Raw genomic sequence first — 17,170 nt, forward strand, 5'->3', positions numbered from 1 at the left:
CCAGCTTTTCTAATGTTTGACCATTTGAATTCTCAAGCCTTTTATTTTGAAGGGATGCTTGGCTTCTAAAATCAGTGAAGCCATTAGCTTTGCATGAATGGAAGCTGTACTGCCAGTTGCAGCAACATTCCACTTCTCACCCTCCAAGGCATCTGTCCAATCAGAGAGCTGGAAATTCCTAAAATAACTACTGGAAGAGTTAAAGGAATTAAGCACTAATCTTTGACAGAAATCTGTCAATTTCTGTTGAAAGCACAGCATGTAAATAATAAATCATCATACAATATACATGTAATAAATATCAGTGCTGGTATGGTGGATAAGGAGTAATGGGCACCAAAATTGAAATATGCTTAAAAAAATAAATAAATAAAAAAAAAAAAAAAAAAAGCTTTGGGCTGTCTCTGGCTGGTATTTTTTATGATCATTTAAATAGCAAATTTACCGTTAAAAAGGGAAAAAAAATTACCGTTAAAAAGGGCAAAAAGAAAAAATTAAAGCATATTTTCTTCCTTTCTAGACATTAAAACCAACATATCGACTCATAAAGCAGGACGTTGCAATCCTGTACATTTATACAGAAGTTTTCAGAACCATTTCGGCTTGTAGAGGGTCATCTCCTCCTCCTGATGACCCGCTCTCACCCCAGCTGCTTCAATTAACCAGCAGCTAAAATCCACCTGCAGCTGACTGAATAGTTTCCTGCCTCCATGGACGCAATGGAGAAAGCTGTTGTCCACAAAGGTAAGGTCCATGTTTCTGAAAGCGGCCTCATATCCATCTGATTAGCCCAATGGTTTTATTCCAAACGTTTCTCCCTTTCTAGACGTCAAAAGTTTCGAGTACTCTCCGTCGGAGTTGGACAGGGCCTTTTTCGGGGAGCAGAGTTTCCTGTCCGCTTCGTCTCTGGACCAATTGTCCACGTCGAAGCCTTCTAACGCCGCCGGAGCGGACGGGTTTGACGGCAGGTCGTCCATCCTGGCGTCCCTCTGCCTGTCGTCGGATGCAATTTCTCCTTCCGTGGGGTTTCTACCCTGCGGTTTCAACATGAAGGAGGCGGACTGCTGCAACCTCTCCATCTCTCCGCAGGGGAAGTTCTCTACCCCCCGCGTGCTTTCCAAAGAGCCCCGAAACTCCGTCTGTTTCGACCAGTCCCACGCGTTTCTCTCGGCTTCGCAGGTCTCCTTGGATGTCTCCGTGATCAAGTCGGAAAGCAACAGCCCCAGATTCTTCATAGAGTCCGGCACCCAGGAGCAAACGTGGAGCCCCAAACCCCAGCTGCCTGAAGATTGCCCTGACCAGGGGGCCAATAAAGACGATAGCTGACTGGATGAAACGTTGGTGGAAGGAAAACCAGACTTTGACTCTCAATCAGGGTCAAATTGCAGAAAAATTATTTTATAAAGTGTAGCCTAATAAATCAAACATTTGTTTCCATTAAATAAAATGCAGTGTGAAATAACATTTGTTTACAGTCTTGGTCTCCATGTAGTTTTTATATTGAAACCATGAAGAAAGTCTTGACGTGATTGTGGTTCCGATCAGAGTGGAGTGAATTGGGTCTCTGGGTCGAAGTCATGTTCCTGTAAAAAGTAAAACTGCAGTAAGTAAAAGCTCCCACAGCAGTCGCCATAGATCATGGTGTCTGGTCTTGAAAGGCATTTGTCAGGGAAAGCAATATTTGCAGGGCACTGGCCCCAAGAATCACCATTTACCGTCTCACCTGGTTAAGTTTCTTGAATTCTACCACCTGGAAGAAAATGTGTTCCAGGATGTGCTTGGCGTCCCTGTGCTCTTTATCCAGCTTCGGTGTCACACCCAGAATTTCACCACATTTGCGTACATAAAACTCGAGGTCATCATCTGTGCCTTTTTAAAAAAAAAAAAAAAAAGTTTTAACAGTTGGATGAGACAATTTAAATGTTTCACTCTTAAAGCTTTACTTTACAAAATCTGCATCATTTCCAGTCCATCAGGGCATGTTAGATGTTTACAAGTAGGTCATCAAAATGAACTTTAAGCAAAAAGTTTCCAGTTTATAATAAAAACCTGGTCAGTATGCAGATAAATTTGCACACGGGCAGAAAACTGCAGTGTGATTAAAGAAATCACACAATTTAACTAATGCAGATTAGACAATCACTGAAGAAATGGTTGAAAAGACTGATACCTACTGGCTCTATGTAGCATTAAACTAACTTGAACTTAATGCATGAAAAGTTTACACATCCATATTTGGAATGTGCCATGCATTTGGATTGAACCACCCTGATGTGTTTTTGGTTTGTCTCTAGCAGCTCTGAACACATCCAGATGGAACATTTTCCTCTCTTTATTCTAAAAATTAAAAGGTTAGGTCAGAATGGAGAGTGTTAACATTTTCAAATCCTGCTACAGAAGCAGAGTTTCCCTCTATTTGAGACCATCCACCTTGTCTGGATGATCCTGCCACAACAATATGTTACTGCTCATTCAGGGTAATATGTTTTCATCACAGATGATGGCAAGAAGCTTAATTTCAGTCTCTGACCAGAACACCACCTTCCAAGTGTTGTCCTCCATAGTGCCCATAAATTCACACCCTTGAATACTCTTTTACAAATCAATACATCAACAAAATTTGACTTTTTGACTAAAACTACAAATTTGACAACTTATGGCTTTCAACAACTTTGTAATTTAAATTTTCCTGATTCGTACTTTACTTTCCAATCTAGAGGGACAGTTATGTCTTGATAGGTTTGTAATTGTACAAGAAAAAAAATTGAAGTTATTGAAATTAATGTCACAAAATGTGATATGATGTAATTATATGGGGTAATTATTTTTTGCAAAGCCCTGTCTGACGTAGTGGTAATGGACTTAATTTGCAAGCTACCAACTCAATAGAAAGTTAACCAGATATTGGGGATTCTAATCGCCTTACATTTATTGGTAAGTTGGGCGAGTCGTACTTTCTCAGAGGAGAACGTTTCATCGAGATCAAACAGGTCCAGCATGGGAGAAGGCAACTCACTTAACGCAGGTGGAAAGACCTTCAAGGATAAAATAACATCCATCAGTGTTACAATCTGTTTCCTGCTCAGTGAATGCTGAATCCACAGACTCACAGCAGGCTGAAGCTGAGGCAGCGGCGTCTCAAACTGTGGAGTGATGAGCTGAAGTGGCTCGTGTTTCACATTGAGCTGCTTAAAGGAACTGCAAACACATTGTTATAGCTATGAGAGACAGAAAATTACCAGGCGTTTGTTGAACGCTCGTTTCATATACCTTATGACTTCTGGTAAACTGTGGGGCGACAAATTGAACAAAGACATATCAAAGAGGGAGGTGAAGTCCCGCGGGTTCTCGTCTCCCTCCTGTAAACACACTCGCAGCTGTTCCGACAAGCGGCCCGTGTCTGGCAGCATTGTGTAGTCTGCAATCTAGGCGACACAACAACAGGAAGTGAGCTAACGGCGATTGCTGGAGGTGATCTTTTAGTATGGTCCAGTCTGCACACCTCGGGATCCTCTGCGTCGATCTGATTCAGCTGAATGTTTTCTGACATGAGCCACTGAAGCACAACGTCCTGCAATGAAATGCGGTAAACAGTTTTATTTCTGTTTTTGCATGTTGTTCAAAATGTTCTAAATAGAAGCTAAAAAAATCATAAATTTCAAAGGTATGCAGTTGCTGAAATTATGTAACTGATGAGGTTTAAAAGCCCATAAAGCTACTTTTAGTCTTTTCTCCACTGCAACTTCCATGAGACCACACATAAATATAAGTTAACAAGAAAATACGGTTAAACATAAGCAGTTAAAAATCATGCTTTTTATGTAACTGGTGTCCCGGAGAAGTTTGTTTCCTTCTAGGTTTCCTTTTTTAAGAGCAATGTTTGTGTTTTGGGGCTCTGATTACTGTTTTTTTTTTTTTTTTTTTCCAGAAAAATGTTTTGGGGCTCTGATTACTGTTTTTTTTTTTTTTTTTTACCAGAAAATAGGCTGCAATTATTTAATTATTTTTATCATTATGTCAATATATATCAACACATTTTGTGGTACCACTGGAAAACACACCCCTTTAAAACATTAGATCTTCACTCATTTGTTATCAATCATTTTACAAAAAGTTCTTCAACATTTGGACTCACCATTATTTTACTGTTCTCTTCCCTGTCTGTGTACTGATCACAGAACATGTGGCAGGAACCCAAAACAGCCAGTTTACCAGACTCCTGTGTGAGACAAAAAACTAATTATACTAATTATATTTACAGGTGGTCATTGTCATGAAGTTTGGGGGGAAAAAAAGGAGAAAGAATGAAATCCACAGGCCTTTCCGTGGTAGAAGGCCAGGACGGGCCTGTTGAGCGGGAAGCAGACAGAGCCGGTTGACAGAACAGCCACAGCAGGTTTCATCACGCTCAGTGTGGCTCCAAAAGGGTACACAAATGTCAGAGCCCTGCAGAAACCCACACAGATCAACTCAACTTCAGACCACAGCAACCATACAAACCAAAGCAACCAGTGTTAGAAAATAGAGTTGCTTACTGTGTGTTGTTTCCAATAGCTTCATCCTCGATCACCCCGGTTACCACTTTGCCGGCAGCTCGACTGATTTCCCTTAAACAAACAAAAAAAAAAAGAAACAGAAAGAAAGGAGAATGATAAAACTTCTGCAAATTAAAGATTGCATTTCCATAACGAAGACCAGAAGGTGACAGCTGACCTGTTCAACACGCCGTTGGAGACCAGGGCCTCCTTGGGGTGAAAGTATTTGTAGTACACATTCCGGACTACAGCGTCTGTTGCAGTGAAAGGAGAGAAAGATTGGCTTCGACTCAGACCGGCGAATCTGGGCTTTGTGTCAGACTGCTGTACGCACCACTGTTGACCATTATTCCAAACTCCTCCAGGAGGAAATTGATGTTTGTGTCATATTTCATTTCTCCTCCCTCTCCAAGCATGACCAGCATGTTTCCTCCTCCATCCAGGTAGTGCTTCAGCACCTCCAGCTGTGGAAAAAAAATACGGGATAAGTTTGCACAAAACAATCTTCATTCTTCCTGAAGCTTTTGTGTAACATTCTGCTGCAGTGAAATGCCTTAATGCACATCACCTCTGATGCTGTGAACTTCTCCCTTGGGCCGGCAGTTATCCACAGCTTCACACCCTTCAGCTTCTCTACAGACAGTTCTTCCTTTATACTGCAAGGGATGAAGATGAGCCACTCAGTAAGGAGGATAAAATCTAAAGTCATGACCAGGTTTCTCACACATAGTTTTAACTTCTTAAATTGGCTTGTATGTAGCCAGTATGGAAGGTAAAGAGTGACTAAATTAAGTACATAAATATACCATAAAATATATATCATAAAATTAAAAACATCCTTAAATAATTTATCACTGAATAATTAAATATATAATGAAACTGTGAAATATGCAAATAATTAGATGTCCTGGGAAATAACTAAATCTACCTTTTTAAATAAGTTTAGATAAAAAATAATTGGCCTAGTTTTAATATTGTTTTATTTACTTTTATTAATCTACAGGTTATGGTATTTGAGTCAGTTTTTCTTTTTTCTTTTTTACTGTTTTCATGGTTATTGAGCCATTTTGAATAATGTTTTATTCTTTGTGTGTTGATGCAATTTTTTCTTTTTGTCAAGAAAGCTGACTCCCCTCACTGTAACCAAATCTATCTAATGGTCTAAATAAAATTTATTTACTGATTGTACTTTGAAGGAAAACTTTTATCTTAAAATATATGTAATTATTTCACTGTGTATTTATTTATTTCATGGCTCTTGTGGTAGCACTATTGTCATGAAATAATTTAAACAATTCAAACCCAGAGTACAGTGTGAATATCATCTCAATAAGTTAAAATGCCACTGAAAAGTTCACCATATTTAGATGCACTTACCAACCTCCCTACACATGAATGGATTTTGCTTCACAATCCTCTCATGGCTGGAGATATTCAAGTTTCTTGTGCATAATTTTCTACCACTATCTTTCCCTTTCACTCAACTTTCTACTTCTATGATTAGATGCAGCACTCTGTGAACACCAGGTTTATTTAGCAATAACCTTTGACAGCTTACTCTCATTGTGGAAGATGTCAGTGATAGTCTGCTGGACAATTAAGTCAGTTTTCCCCATGACTGTACAGGCCAAAACATTGATGTAATGTTATATTTCGGTATTATAAATAATAATGGTTTTATATAACATTCAAATGTACTAGGGTTTTCATTAGCTGTAAGCCATGGTCATTTAAATTAGGCAGACCTATATAGAAGTTTCACGTTTTGAACTGAACTTCTGTTTGATGGCATTCCAATTTATTGACACGCACCTGTACTTATGTGTCGAACTTAAACACGCTGACCGCAGTGGGGTTACTCTTACCTCTGGATTTTCCACTGCGCTCTGAGTCTCTTCTGCATGTACTTGTAGCCATTGTTGATGCCAAACAGCTCTCTTTTAGAAGCATTAAAGATTATGAAGCTCTGTTGTTCTTTCTCCATCATTATTAATGTGCAAACTTAAGACTTCGGGTTGTGTTTGTTTCCATATACCTGAAAAACAATATAAACTGAATATTAAACAAAGTCTCGTGCCTTCAGTTACAGTACTACGTAGCGTGGAAAGCTAGCGGTAACGTTAGCACGGTTGTTTCACTGCACTTCATACAGCGTCAAAAAACAATTAAGCCAGCATTGTTTCATACACATCACAGAAATTGTTTCTAAGACTTAACTTTTTTTTTTAAATATACATGTTTGCAGTCCGCAGCTGAAAGGACAAAGCTCAGAAACTGAGAAGCTAATGTTAGCTGCTGTCAGTATCTACCGCTAACGGGGTTGAAACACGTTAGTGTGATGAGTTTTCCGGATATGTGATTAAAAACAGAGTTCAGAAAGGAGATAAAAAATACTTACTTCCTTTCAATAGAATATTATTTTGTTATATAATGTTATTTAGCGTTAACTAAATATCTTAAAGGGCTCCTTGAAGTGATGCATTATGGGAAGAATTGGTAACTAAGGGCGCGAACTACATAGCAACCGAGTGGCGTAGCTACGTGTCAAAACAAAAGCTTCCTCTAAGATTTTCTTAATTCCTTTTGTGGAATTGGCTTATAAAATTGTAGGTACCATATTTTATTAATATTTACATATTTAATTAAATTACAAGCAGGGATAGAGGAGGGAAAGATGACCGAGTCATCATACTTTTTAATTTTAATTTCCCCTTGGGATCAATAGTATTTTTGAATTTGAATTACTCCTAGAGTGATATTGGAAGTTTTCTCTTACTTTTCCATAGAAATCTCCAAAACACTTTCAACACAACTTTTGGGGATTCTGCAAGGAAGTAAAATGTTGACAGTAGATATTTACATAAGCTATATAAAAGGGTTGCACAGTGGCACTGAAAATAGACCCTGGGTTTTAAATTATTTTCATGTATTTTGCATATGTGGGTTATTTCCTGGTACACCGGCTTCCTCCCACAGTACAAACATGGCCGAGTTTTAATTTTATGGAAAAAAATAAAAAAATAAAAACTCTTCCTTGCACAATAATCTCTACCAGTTCCATGTGAAGAGATATAGAAAAGTCTCTGACATACTCATTGTTTTTTATGCATCCCTTTGCATTTTAGTAAAACAAAAATAGCACCTACTGTGTTCTGGGTTCTTCACCATCACCCTGTTCATTGAGCTGCTTGTTCCTCACAGGTTTTAAATGCACAAACATTTTATCACAAGTTACAAGCTTTATTGTTACAGTGCAGAATTCTCTTAACTTTTTCACATTCAAGCTAAATACAAAGCACATTTTGACATTAGTGCAATAATTGAAACAAGACTGACTTCTGGGATACCCCTGTAAGGAAAATGATACATTAAAAACAAGTTACCATGCTTTGTGTTTCACGTCATCAAGGCACCACAGGTCAGAAATGTTGCAACAAAATCAACAAAAGAAGTCAACATTGTATATTCACTTTTATATTATATAACATCATTGCATGAATGTTTCCAAGAAATACAGAAAAGCTTAAATCCATTCAGGCTTTTCTGTCTTTGGGAATGTTAATAAATAAAAATTTATTTATAAAATTGAAATATTTCAAGCTGGTAGACAATGTTATAAATTCTACACAGTCACAATAAACGGTACATCTGGTTGCATCTGCGGATATCGTCACATCTTTATTAGGTTCTAACATGGCTTATATTTTAGCCACCAGTGTACAAACATATCACACTCGTTCATAAAACTGAAAAAAATGTTATTCAAGTCCTGACATGTAAAACCCTAGAAGTTAGAAAGATTGTACTCGCTCCCCCAAATGCATAAATAATTTTAATTTGATATTTGAACACTTTAAAAGCAATCCTTCCATAAAACACTTAAAACAGCAGATGTCACTCATAATTATAGCAAATATGTAATAAAAAAAAAAACTGCTATAGCTTGCTGTTCTCTGGGACAGGTTTGACTCTGAGGACCCCTTCCTGAGAGCACGAGGCAGCCAGGACCCCATCTCTTCTCCACAGCCGGCCCTGAGCCAGTCCTCTGCTGCTTCCTGCAGGAGTCAACAACCACACACCAAAAACGAACACAAACGTTAGGCTCAAACTGGAAATGGAGAAAAATTTAGGAAAAAGGACAAATCTGAGGTATCGTATTGGCCGTTACTGACCCGATACAGAAAAACAGCTGAACTGACTTAAAACGCTTCTCTGTTTAAACACAGACATAAATGTAGTGAATTACAAATCTATTTGATAACTCTACACCAGTGCAGCACACATAGATACACCGATGGCTTTACAACCTTGGTAAGACATGTAAAAACAACAACTTTATTTTGTTAAGTCAGCGCAATTTAGAGTACAACAGTTAACGTAGAAACTGAAACAACAGGTTGGGTATGTTGGTCAAACATGTAAAAAATAAATTGCAACAAACCTTTTTTCAAATGGTTCAGAAAACACAATTAGGAATTCTAAGTATGATGTAAAATAAATAAAGCTTGACATCACTCAAAATTAGACTGAATAGATCTGCCCTAATGGATAGGGCACATTGCCACTGATAACATATCTAGAATTTTTTTCAATATTGGCAACGATTTAGATATTAATATCAGATCGGTGCATCTCTAGGTATTAACTGGCTAGAGTGAGACTTGAAAATGGACACATCCCAAAACGTAAGGCTGAGCAATCTGTGTCCTTAGTTTAAGTATGATTACATGCAAAGAGCCTTTCAGAGCAATTTAATGAATCCCAACTTGAAGGTTCAGGTACCACAGCTTCTGTTGTCATGGTTGGTAAGTCAACACAGGGAAAATTAGAGCGGCGAGAGTTTATAATGATTTAAACAAGTCACTTGGTGTCCAAAGTGGGCTGGCATACTGCATGTTTTATTTCTCTCCATGATTTAACACACCTGGATCCAATGATGGCTCATTAGAAGGACTAAGAAGAACACTGACATACTGAGAAGGTTGTTAACTACCACCAGGGGGAGAACTACAGCATGCAGGGTGCCTCGCCCTCCAGGACCCACTTTGGATACCACTGCTCTAAGAGGCCCTTGTTCCACCACTTCAAATGAGTGAGTCATTCATTAATCGAGCAGCACTCAGAATGGTGCCAACACTTATTTTGTATTTTACTGTTCATCTTCACCATTGTTGTCCAGAACAAAGCGGGGCAGGTATGTGAGGACAGCGGGGTTACAGGAGGAGGTTCTGACCTGCCCAGGGGCTGTCACACTCGTACAGCATCCACTCGTCGCTGCGGAAGGTGCTGTGGAACCACATGGCGTGGTCCAAGGAGGCGGTGAAGCGGGCCTTGTATTTAGGGTATGGCAGCAGTACCGTCCCTAGGAGGGCAAAGTCTGACACGTAGGCGGCCACACAGCAGTGCAACTTCATGTTTCCTTCACCTGCATGGGAACAAAAGCCATCTGCATCCACAGAACTCATTCAATTATGTTTTTTTTTGTTTTCTTGCCGTTATGGGTTGTTCAGATATTACCAATATGTCCTCGCGCTCTGGCCCAGAACAGCCTCCGCGGTTGTCCTGAAACGTGGCGGTAAAACTGTGCTGGGCTGACGGGCTTCACCTCGATGGGAACCTCAGTAGCCAGGAGTTTGTTCAGGCCTTGTTTTGCACTCTCTGTCAGGTCTGGTTTACTGTGAGGTGAGCAGATCCTCAGATCACATTCAGAGCAGAATGAAGACAGTTTGTTGTGCAGCCAGATGGAGCAGTGAATTCTCATCTATCCTTTTTCTACAATTTCATTCATACTTTTTTAGGGGTGAGGCATTGCATGTTTGGACAAATCCCTTTGGTTTTGGATGTTGTGCAACTTTAATTTTTTTTTACTTTCAGAGAGCTGGTGTGATGCAAACCATGGAAACAAGGTGCTTTTCCTTACAACCAGTAGCTAATTGGCATCTCAAAAGATCAAATGATACCTGAACTCTGACCCCAGATCAGAGGAGAAGGCGGCTTCTCCTCTGATCTGGTCCAGAGAGAGGGAGGAAGTTCAGACCGTCTTAAATTTAAAATGTTTTAGTTATTCCCTCAACTAGGCCTGTCAAGATAACATATTTTGCTTGATGATAAATTGTTCCAGTAATTATTACGATAAACAATAATATTGTTGTTTTGAAGTCATATATTTATACTGGTGTAATGATACAGTCTCAAAGACCAAGAAACTTTAATTGTTTCAGTAAAAATTTAGCACAGGAACTGGAAGACATTTTAAATATCCAAAGTAAACAACAACCAAAAACGATAAAACAGAAATCAAATCCATGCCCACACAAAAATAAAATGGATTAAGAAGTCTGTAAACAAACTTACCCTTCAAAAAATATGAGTGGAATCAAAACTGTTGATTTCATTTTAATTTATCATGAGATTAATTGATTGCTTACCTCCAACATTGATTTTGATTATCTGACACTAAAACACTACTGTAAAAATATTATTGCTATAATATTCACTAGCAAATTTCACACAGGTGGGACAGAGTGCATCAGCACCATGTAATTCTTTCACCCCATCAAAAGCCTCATGTCCACCACAAAATACAGACAGCAGAACATCTTTGACCTTCCAACCAAGCTCCATCACAGAGCGCCATACCTGAGGTAACGCTGGATGATCTCCTCAACGGTGGGAAGGTCTTCAGGCTGAGGGACCACCGGCATGGGGAACTGGTGCTGCAGCGGGCTCGGCTGCAGCAGCTGGAAGGACGCCTGGCAGATCAGGATGGGCTGTCCGTGCTGGATGGCCTTCACAGAGCGTACAGTGAAACTGCGCCCATCTCTAGTGCGGTCCACCTGGTACAGAACCGGTACCTTGGGGTCTCCTGGAAGAAAAGAAAGGAGGAAAAAAACAAACAAACAATGATTCAACTCTTCAAAGTGTTGCTTGGCTCCAGATGTTTCATAACCTGAGTCTTACCTGCTCGCACAAAGTAGCAATGGAGCGAGTGGGCATAGAGATCGTCACTGACCGATTTGGCAGCAGCCACCAGAGCCTGGCCGATGATCTGACCGCCAAATAAGCGCCGTGTGCGTGGCACCCAGTGGTGCGTTCCCCTGGGGGAGAAAGAGATGGGACTGAAATAAAATACTCTTATCAGATCCAGCTGCTAGGAATAAAACGTAAAGCTTCCTGCAAGCAGGTTTAGTAGCTTCTAGCTGCTCCTAGAGATGAACTGATCGAGTTTGGTGGATGACCATTTTGATCTCCAGTTCATAGCAAAATATAAAAATAAATGTAAAAAAAATTAACAGTTTTCATAAATATTGTTTTCCAGTAAGGGTGCAATGACAAATAGGCTCCAATTTCCATAACGTCATGATCGGCTGATACCGATGTAACTTAACAACATAAGTTTGTTAAGTTGTGACAAAAAGTTGTCACAACTTAGCAACACAACGTTGTGCATTTAGTGACAAAAAAATTTGTATTGGCCAAATTTGGAATCGGAAGGTTAGGCTTTTTAAAGATTAATGATCGGCCAGAAAACTACAGTCGGTGCATTTCTTTTTTCCAGCCTTTCTGACATTAGCAGCCATTGTTAATTCATATTGGAAGCAGAAGCTAGATCTCACTTTTTTGACAGAGAAAGTGTGATCTCTAAATTTTTAAGAATATAGAGATCACACTTTCAACTCTAACTTATTAGAGTAGACAGTATGTGGAATCAGACTGCTTGGATACAATATTAGACGGACCTTCGTATTCATTTTACTTAGTGCTAAAGCTAACAGAGAGGAGTGGGAACACTGTGATGAAAGAAAAGGATTCAGGGAAAGGGAAGTCAATCGCACTCATTATTGCGATATTGAGCAATAGTACTGCAATACATCATATTTTGGGAGCTTTTTGTGTCCATCTGATGCTAGCACAGGTGTTTTCCCAAAAGACTTCTCACATTTTTAATACCAGGAGGCTTCAGAGCAGATTTAAAGCCTTAAAATGATAAAAGTGTGTTCAGCTGAGCAGCTGTCTCCTGGAGTCCATCTGTCACTTGGACTTAGTGTCTTAGACCGGGGCCCTTAAATCCTTAAAATAAAGAATTTACATATAAGGTCCTTAAATCCAGGCCTCAAGGACTGGGGTCCTGCAGCTTTTAGATTCCCTCTGCTTTAAAACACCTGTGTCAAATAATCAGGTCATTAGCAGGACTCTGTAATTCAGCCACTTGATTGACTTGTGTTGGGCCAGACACATCTAAAAACGATGTGTTGAGTACGATGTGAAAGATTTGATTTTTGATTTTCTCATCAGTATAAAAACTGGCCAATTTTAGTTAGGAGATTATCTCAGTGCAAATCTAAATGTTTGTTTTACATTACAATCATTACAGTTACAGGAACTGTTGTCCACATGACTATACAATTTGTTAGAGTAGTCTATTATAAAGCATATTTTCCCAGTGGTGTGTGTGTATATATATATATATATATATATGCTTTTTTTTTCTTTTACAAAAAAAGATTAAGAAAAAAATAAAAAAGTCACTGTTCCGTCTCCAAAATTGTTTTATCCATGTTAATCTTGAAAAAAACAGTCACAAGCTTGGAGCTGCCTGCATGCGATTCAATCATTTTTAAAAATGAGTCGCGATCATGTGTATTTTTCAACCCATTTATTTACGTTTGCAGCGATTTATTCAGGCATTGTGACAGTCACCTACCCGGAATCGTTACACTGACAGAGACGGTTTTCGGTATTGAACACCTCCCTAAAAACACAGCTGTAAAACTGTTTATCCTTTCAAAAGCCCCAGTTAACTAGAAGCAAGTGAACTAACTTCTAAATGTTGTAGAAATGACGAACTGGAGCTACTTACCTGTAGAGGTCAATGTCCAGCTGCTCCAGGTTTAAAACACTGGTAACCAGGACGCTTCGGAGGTCCTGCGGGTACTGAGCTCCAGAACTTTCCGAGCTGTCATCCTCAGCTGAATTATGTGACTCTATTATATCAATTAACCGGTTAACGGCATCACTCTCACTCACTTTCCCGTCTGCCATTTTTCTTTAGCACTTCCTCTTATTTCCTTAAGACTCGGTGCCAATCAGATATATTGCTCTTTATCGCCTCCCAGTGATGAAGTGAGTTATTTTCAAGCTTTCCAAAGCATATATTTGTAGATTACATATGAAATATTAATAGTTTTCGCACTAAAAAAAACAGTTAATTATATTTTTCAAAAGTATATTCCCCTCAATGTTTTCACATTTCAAGTACAGCCTAAACTTCAACGTATTTTGAATTTTATGAAATCTAACACAAAGTTGTGCATAATTGCGATGCAGTGGGAAATTCTGCATGTTTCAAAAGTATTTTTTGAAAACATGCATCCAAGTCTTAGTTATATACATTATATTTTCCAAAGTTATGCTCACCCATCCTAAATAGGACTCAGGTGTTCCAATCACTTCTATGGCCATGGGTGTGTAAAATGAAGAACCTAGGCATGAAAACTGTTTTTACAAACATTTGTGAAAGACTGGTTTGTTCTCAGGCACTCAGTGAATTCCAGAGTGGAACTGTGATAGGATGTCACCTGTGCAACAAATCCAGTCGTGAATTTTNGGCCTTTCCGTGGTAGAAGGCCAGGACGGGCCTGTTGAGCGGGAAGCAGACGGAGCCGGTTGACAGAACAGCCACAGCAGGTTTCATCACGCTCAGTGTGGCTCCAAAAGGGTACACAAATGTCAGAGCCCTGCAGAAACCCACACAGATCAACTCAACTTCAGACCACAGCAACCATACAAACCAAAGCAACCAGTGTTAGAAAACAGAGTTGCTTACTGTGTGTTGTTTCCAATAGCTTCATCCTCGATCACCCCGGTTACCACTTTGCCGGCAGCTCGACTGATTTCCCTTAAACAAACAAAAAAAAAAAGAAACAGAAAGAAAGGAGAATGATAAAACTTCTGCAAATTAAAGATTGCATTTCCATAACGAAGACCAGAAGGTGACAGCTGACCTGTTCAACACGCCGTTGGAGACCAGGGCCTCCTTGGGGTGAAAGTATTTGTAGTACACATTCCGGACTACAGCGTCTGTTGCAGTGAAAGGAGAGAAAGATTGGCTTCGACTCAGACCGGCGAATCTGGGCTTTGTGTCAGACTGCTGTACGCACCACTGTTGACCATTATTCCAAACTCCTCCAGGAGGAAATTGATGTTTGTGTCATATTTCATTTCTCCTCCCTCTCCAAGCATGACCAGCATGTTTCCTCCTCCATCCAGGTAGTGCTTCAGCACCTCCAGCTGTGGAAAAAAAAATACGGGATAAGTTTGCACAAAACAATCTTCATTCTTCCTGAAGCTTTTGTGTAACATTCTGCTGCAGTGAAATGCCTTAATGCACATCACCTCTGATGCTGTGAACTTCTCCCTTGGGCCGGCAGTTATCCACAGCTTCACACCCTTCAGCTTCTCTACAGACAGTTCTTCCTTTATACTGCAAGGGATGAAGATGAGCCACTCAGTAAGGAGGATAAAATCTAAAGTCATGACCAGGTTTCTCACACATAGTTTTAACTTCTTAAATTGGCTTGTATGTAGCCAGTATGGAAGGTAAAGAGTGACTAAATTAAGTACATAAATATACCATAAAATATATACATCATAAAATTAAAAACATCCTTAAATAATTTATCACTGAATAATTAAATATATAATGAAACTGTGAAATATGCAAATAATTAGATGTCCTGGGAAATAACTAAATCTACCTTTTTAAATGAGTTTAGATAAAAAATAATTGGCCTAGTTTTAATATTGTTTTATTTACTTTTATTAATCTACAGGTTACGGTATTTGAGTCAGTGTTTCTTCTTTCTTTTTTACTGTTTTCATGGTTATTGAGCCATTTAGAATAATGTTTTATTCTTTGTGTGTTGATGCAATTTTTTCTTTTTGTCAAGAAAGCTGACTCCCCTCACTGTAACCAAATCTATCTAATGGTCTAAATAAAATTTATTTACTGATTGTACTTTGAAGGAAAACTTTTATCTTAAAATATATGTAATTATTTCACTGTGTATTTATTTATTTCATGGCTCTTGTGGTAGCACTATTGTCATGAAATAATTTAAACAATTCAAACCCAGAGTACAGTGTGAATATCATCTCAATAAGTTAAAATGCCACTGAAAAGTTCACCATATTTAGATGCACTTACCAACCTCCCTACACATGAATGGATTTTGCTTCACAATCCTCTCAAGGCTGGAGATATTCAAGTTTCTTGTGCATAATTTTCTACCACTACCTGTCCCTTTCACTCAACTTTCTACTTCTATGATTAGATGCAGCACTCTGTGAACACCAGGTTTATTTAGCAATAACCTTTGGCAGCTTACTCTCATTGTGGAGGATGTCAGTGATAGTCTGCTGGACAATTAAGTCAGTTTTCCCCATGACTGTACAGGCCAAAACATTGATGTAATGTTATATTTCGGTATTATAAATAATAATAGTTTTATATAACATTCAAATGTACTAGGGTTTTCATTAGATGTAAGCCATGGTCATTTAAATTAGGCAGACCTATATAGAAGTTTCACGTTTTGAACTGAACTTCTGTTTGATGGCATTCCAATTTATTGACACGCACCTGTACTTATGTGTCGAACTTAAACACGCTGACCGCAGTGGGGTTACTCTTACCTCTGGATTTTCCACTGCGCTCTGAGTCTCTTCTGCATGTACTTGTAGCCATTGTTGATGCCAAACAGCTCTCTTTTAGAAGCATTAAAGATTATGAAGCTCTGTTGTTCTTTCTCCATCATTATTAATGTGCAAACTTAAGACTTCGGGTTGTGTTTGTTTCCATATACCTGAAAAACAATATAAACTGAATATTAAACAAAGTCTCGTGCCTTCAGTTACAGTACTACGTAGCGTGGAAAGCTAGCGGTAACGTTAGCACGGTTGTTTCACTGCACTTCATACAGCGTCAAAAAACAATTAAGCCAGCATTGTTTCATACACATCACAGAAATTGTTTCTAAGACTTAACTTTTTTTTTTAAATATACATGTTTGCAGTCCGCAGCTGAAAGGACAAAGCTCAGAAACTGAGAAGCTAATGTTAGCTGCTGTCAGTATCTACCGCTAACGGGGTTGAAACACGTTAGTGTGATGAGTTTTCCGGATATGTGATTAAAAACAGAGTTCAGAAAGGAGATAAAAAATACTTACTTCCTTTCAATAGAATATTATTTTGTTATATAATGTTATTTAGCGTTAACTAAATATCTTAAAGGGCTCCTTGAAGTGATGCATTATGGGAAGAATTGGTAACTAAGGGCGCGAACTACATAGCAACCGAGTGGCGTAGCTACGTGTCAAAACAAAAGCTTCCTCTAAGATTTTCTTAATTCCTTTTGTGGAATTGGCTTATAAAATTGTAGGTACCATATTTTATTAATATTTACATATTTAATTAAATTACAAGCAGGGATAGAGGAGGGAAAGATGACCGAGTCATCATACTTTTTAATTTTAATTTCCCCTTGGGATCAATAGTATTTTTGAATTTGAATTACTCCTACAGTGATATTGAAAGTTTTCTCTTACTTTTCCATAGAAATCTCCAAAACACTTTCA

The 17,170-nt window shown here is 38.7% G+C and overlaps 2 protein-coding genes across 11 annotated transcripts; both read right to left on the reverse strand.

Moving 5' to 3' along the window:
- Nucleotides 1–1,477: 1,477 nt before the first annotated feature.
- On the reverse strand, nt 1,478–16,880 carry ift52 (intraflagellar transport 52 homolog (Chlamydomonas)). 9 transcript variants are annotated; one of them, XM_016675777.1, is made up of 15 exons: nt 16,763–16,878; nt 16,582–16,616; nt 16,230–16,399; nt 14,931–15,018; nt 14,696–14,825; nt 14,540–14,615; nt 14,362–14,433; nt 14,146–14,272; nt 4,136–4,219; nt 3,503–3,571; nt 3,271–3,425; nt 3,111–3,198; nt 2,927–3,035; nt 1,724–1,869; nt 1,478–1,583 (listed from the first exon to the last, which is right to left on the reverse strand). In XM_016675777.1, the coding sequence occupies exons 3-15, from the start codon at nt 16,349–16,351 to the stop codon at nt 1,542–1,544; spliced, it is 1,308 nt and encodes a 435-aa protein (XP_016531263.1). In that variant the 5' UTR covers nt 16,352–16,399; nt 16,582–16,616; nt 16,763–16,878; the 3' UTR covers nt 1,478–1,541. The 9 variants fall into 9 exon arrangements, with proteins under 9 accessions (XP_016531263.1, XP_016531262.1, XP_016531259.1 ...); XM_016675776.1 differs by having other exon boundaries at nt 16,582–16,675; XM_016675773.1 differs by lacking the exons at nt 14,146–14,272; nt 14,362–14,433; nt 14,540–14,615; ... (3 more) ...; nt 16,582–16,616; nt 16,763–16,878 and adding exons at nt 4,320–4,446; nt 4,536–4,607; nt 4,714–4,789; ... (3 more) ...; nt 6,753–6,787; nt 6,934–7,048.
- On the reverse strand, nt 7,755–13,682 carry LOC103144076 (acyl-coenzyme A thioesterase 8-like). Of its 2 annotated transcripts, none has more exons than XM_016675780.1 (6): nt 13,396–13,682; nt 11,496–11,632; nt 11,175–11,400; nt 10,053–10,210; nt 9,769–9,981; nt 7,755–8,590 (listed from the first exon to the last, which is right to left on the reverse strand). In XM_016675780.1, the coding sequence occupies exons 1-6, from the start codon at nt 13,575–13,577 to the stop codon at nt 8,472–8,474; spliced, it is 1,035 nt and encodes a 344-aa protein (XP_016531266.1). In that variant the 5' UTR covers nt 13,578–13,682; the 3' UTR covers nt 7,755–8,471. The 2 variants fall into 2 exon arrangements, with proteins under 2 accessions (XP_016531266.1, XP_007560933.1); XM_007560871.2 differs by having other exon boundaries at nt 9,769–9,960; nt 13,396–13,676.
- Nucleotides 16,881–17,170: the final 290 nt, after the last annotated feature.

The sequence above is a fragment of the Poecilia formosa genome, unplaced genomic scaffold (assembly GCF_000485575.1).
Source record: "Poecilia formosa unplaced genomic scaffold, Poecilia_formosa-5.1.2 Scaffold121, whole genome shotgun sequence".
NCBI lineage: Eukaryota > Metazoa > Chordata > Actinopteri > Cyprinodontiformes > Poeciliidae > Poecilia > Poecilia formosa.

Bases quoted from the DNA above. Each gene is read 5' to 3' on its own strand.
- LOC103144076 (XM_016675780.1), bottom strand. From the start codon at position 13,577: ATGGCAGACGGGAAAGTGAGTGAGAGTGATGCCGTTAACCGGTTAATT. The intron at 11,633-13,395 runs GTAAGTAGCTCC...TTTCTCCCCCAG, and splicing joins CTGGACATTGACCTCTACAG to GGGAACGCACCACTGGGTGC. The intron at 9,982-10,052 runs GTAATATCTGAA...CTGTGGATGCAG, and splicing joins CAGAGCGCGAGGACATATTG to ATGGCTTTTGTTCCCATGCA.
- ift52 (XM_016675775.1), bottom strand. From the start codon at position 16,351: ATGATGGAGAAAGAACAACAGAGCTTCATAATCTTTAATGCTTCTAAA. The intron at 3,572-4,135 runs GTGAGTCCAAAT...ATTTCATTGCAG, and splicing joins AAGAGAACAGTAAAATAATG to GACGTTGTGCTTCAGTGGCT. The intron at 3,199-3,270 runs GTATATGAAACG...ATGTGTTTGCAG, and splicing joins AGTTTACCAGAAGTCATAAG to TTCCTTTAAGCAGCTCAATG.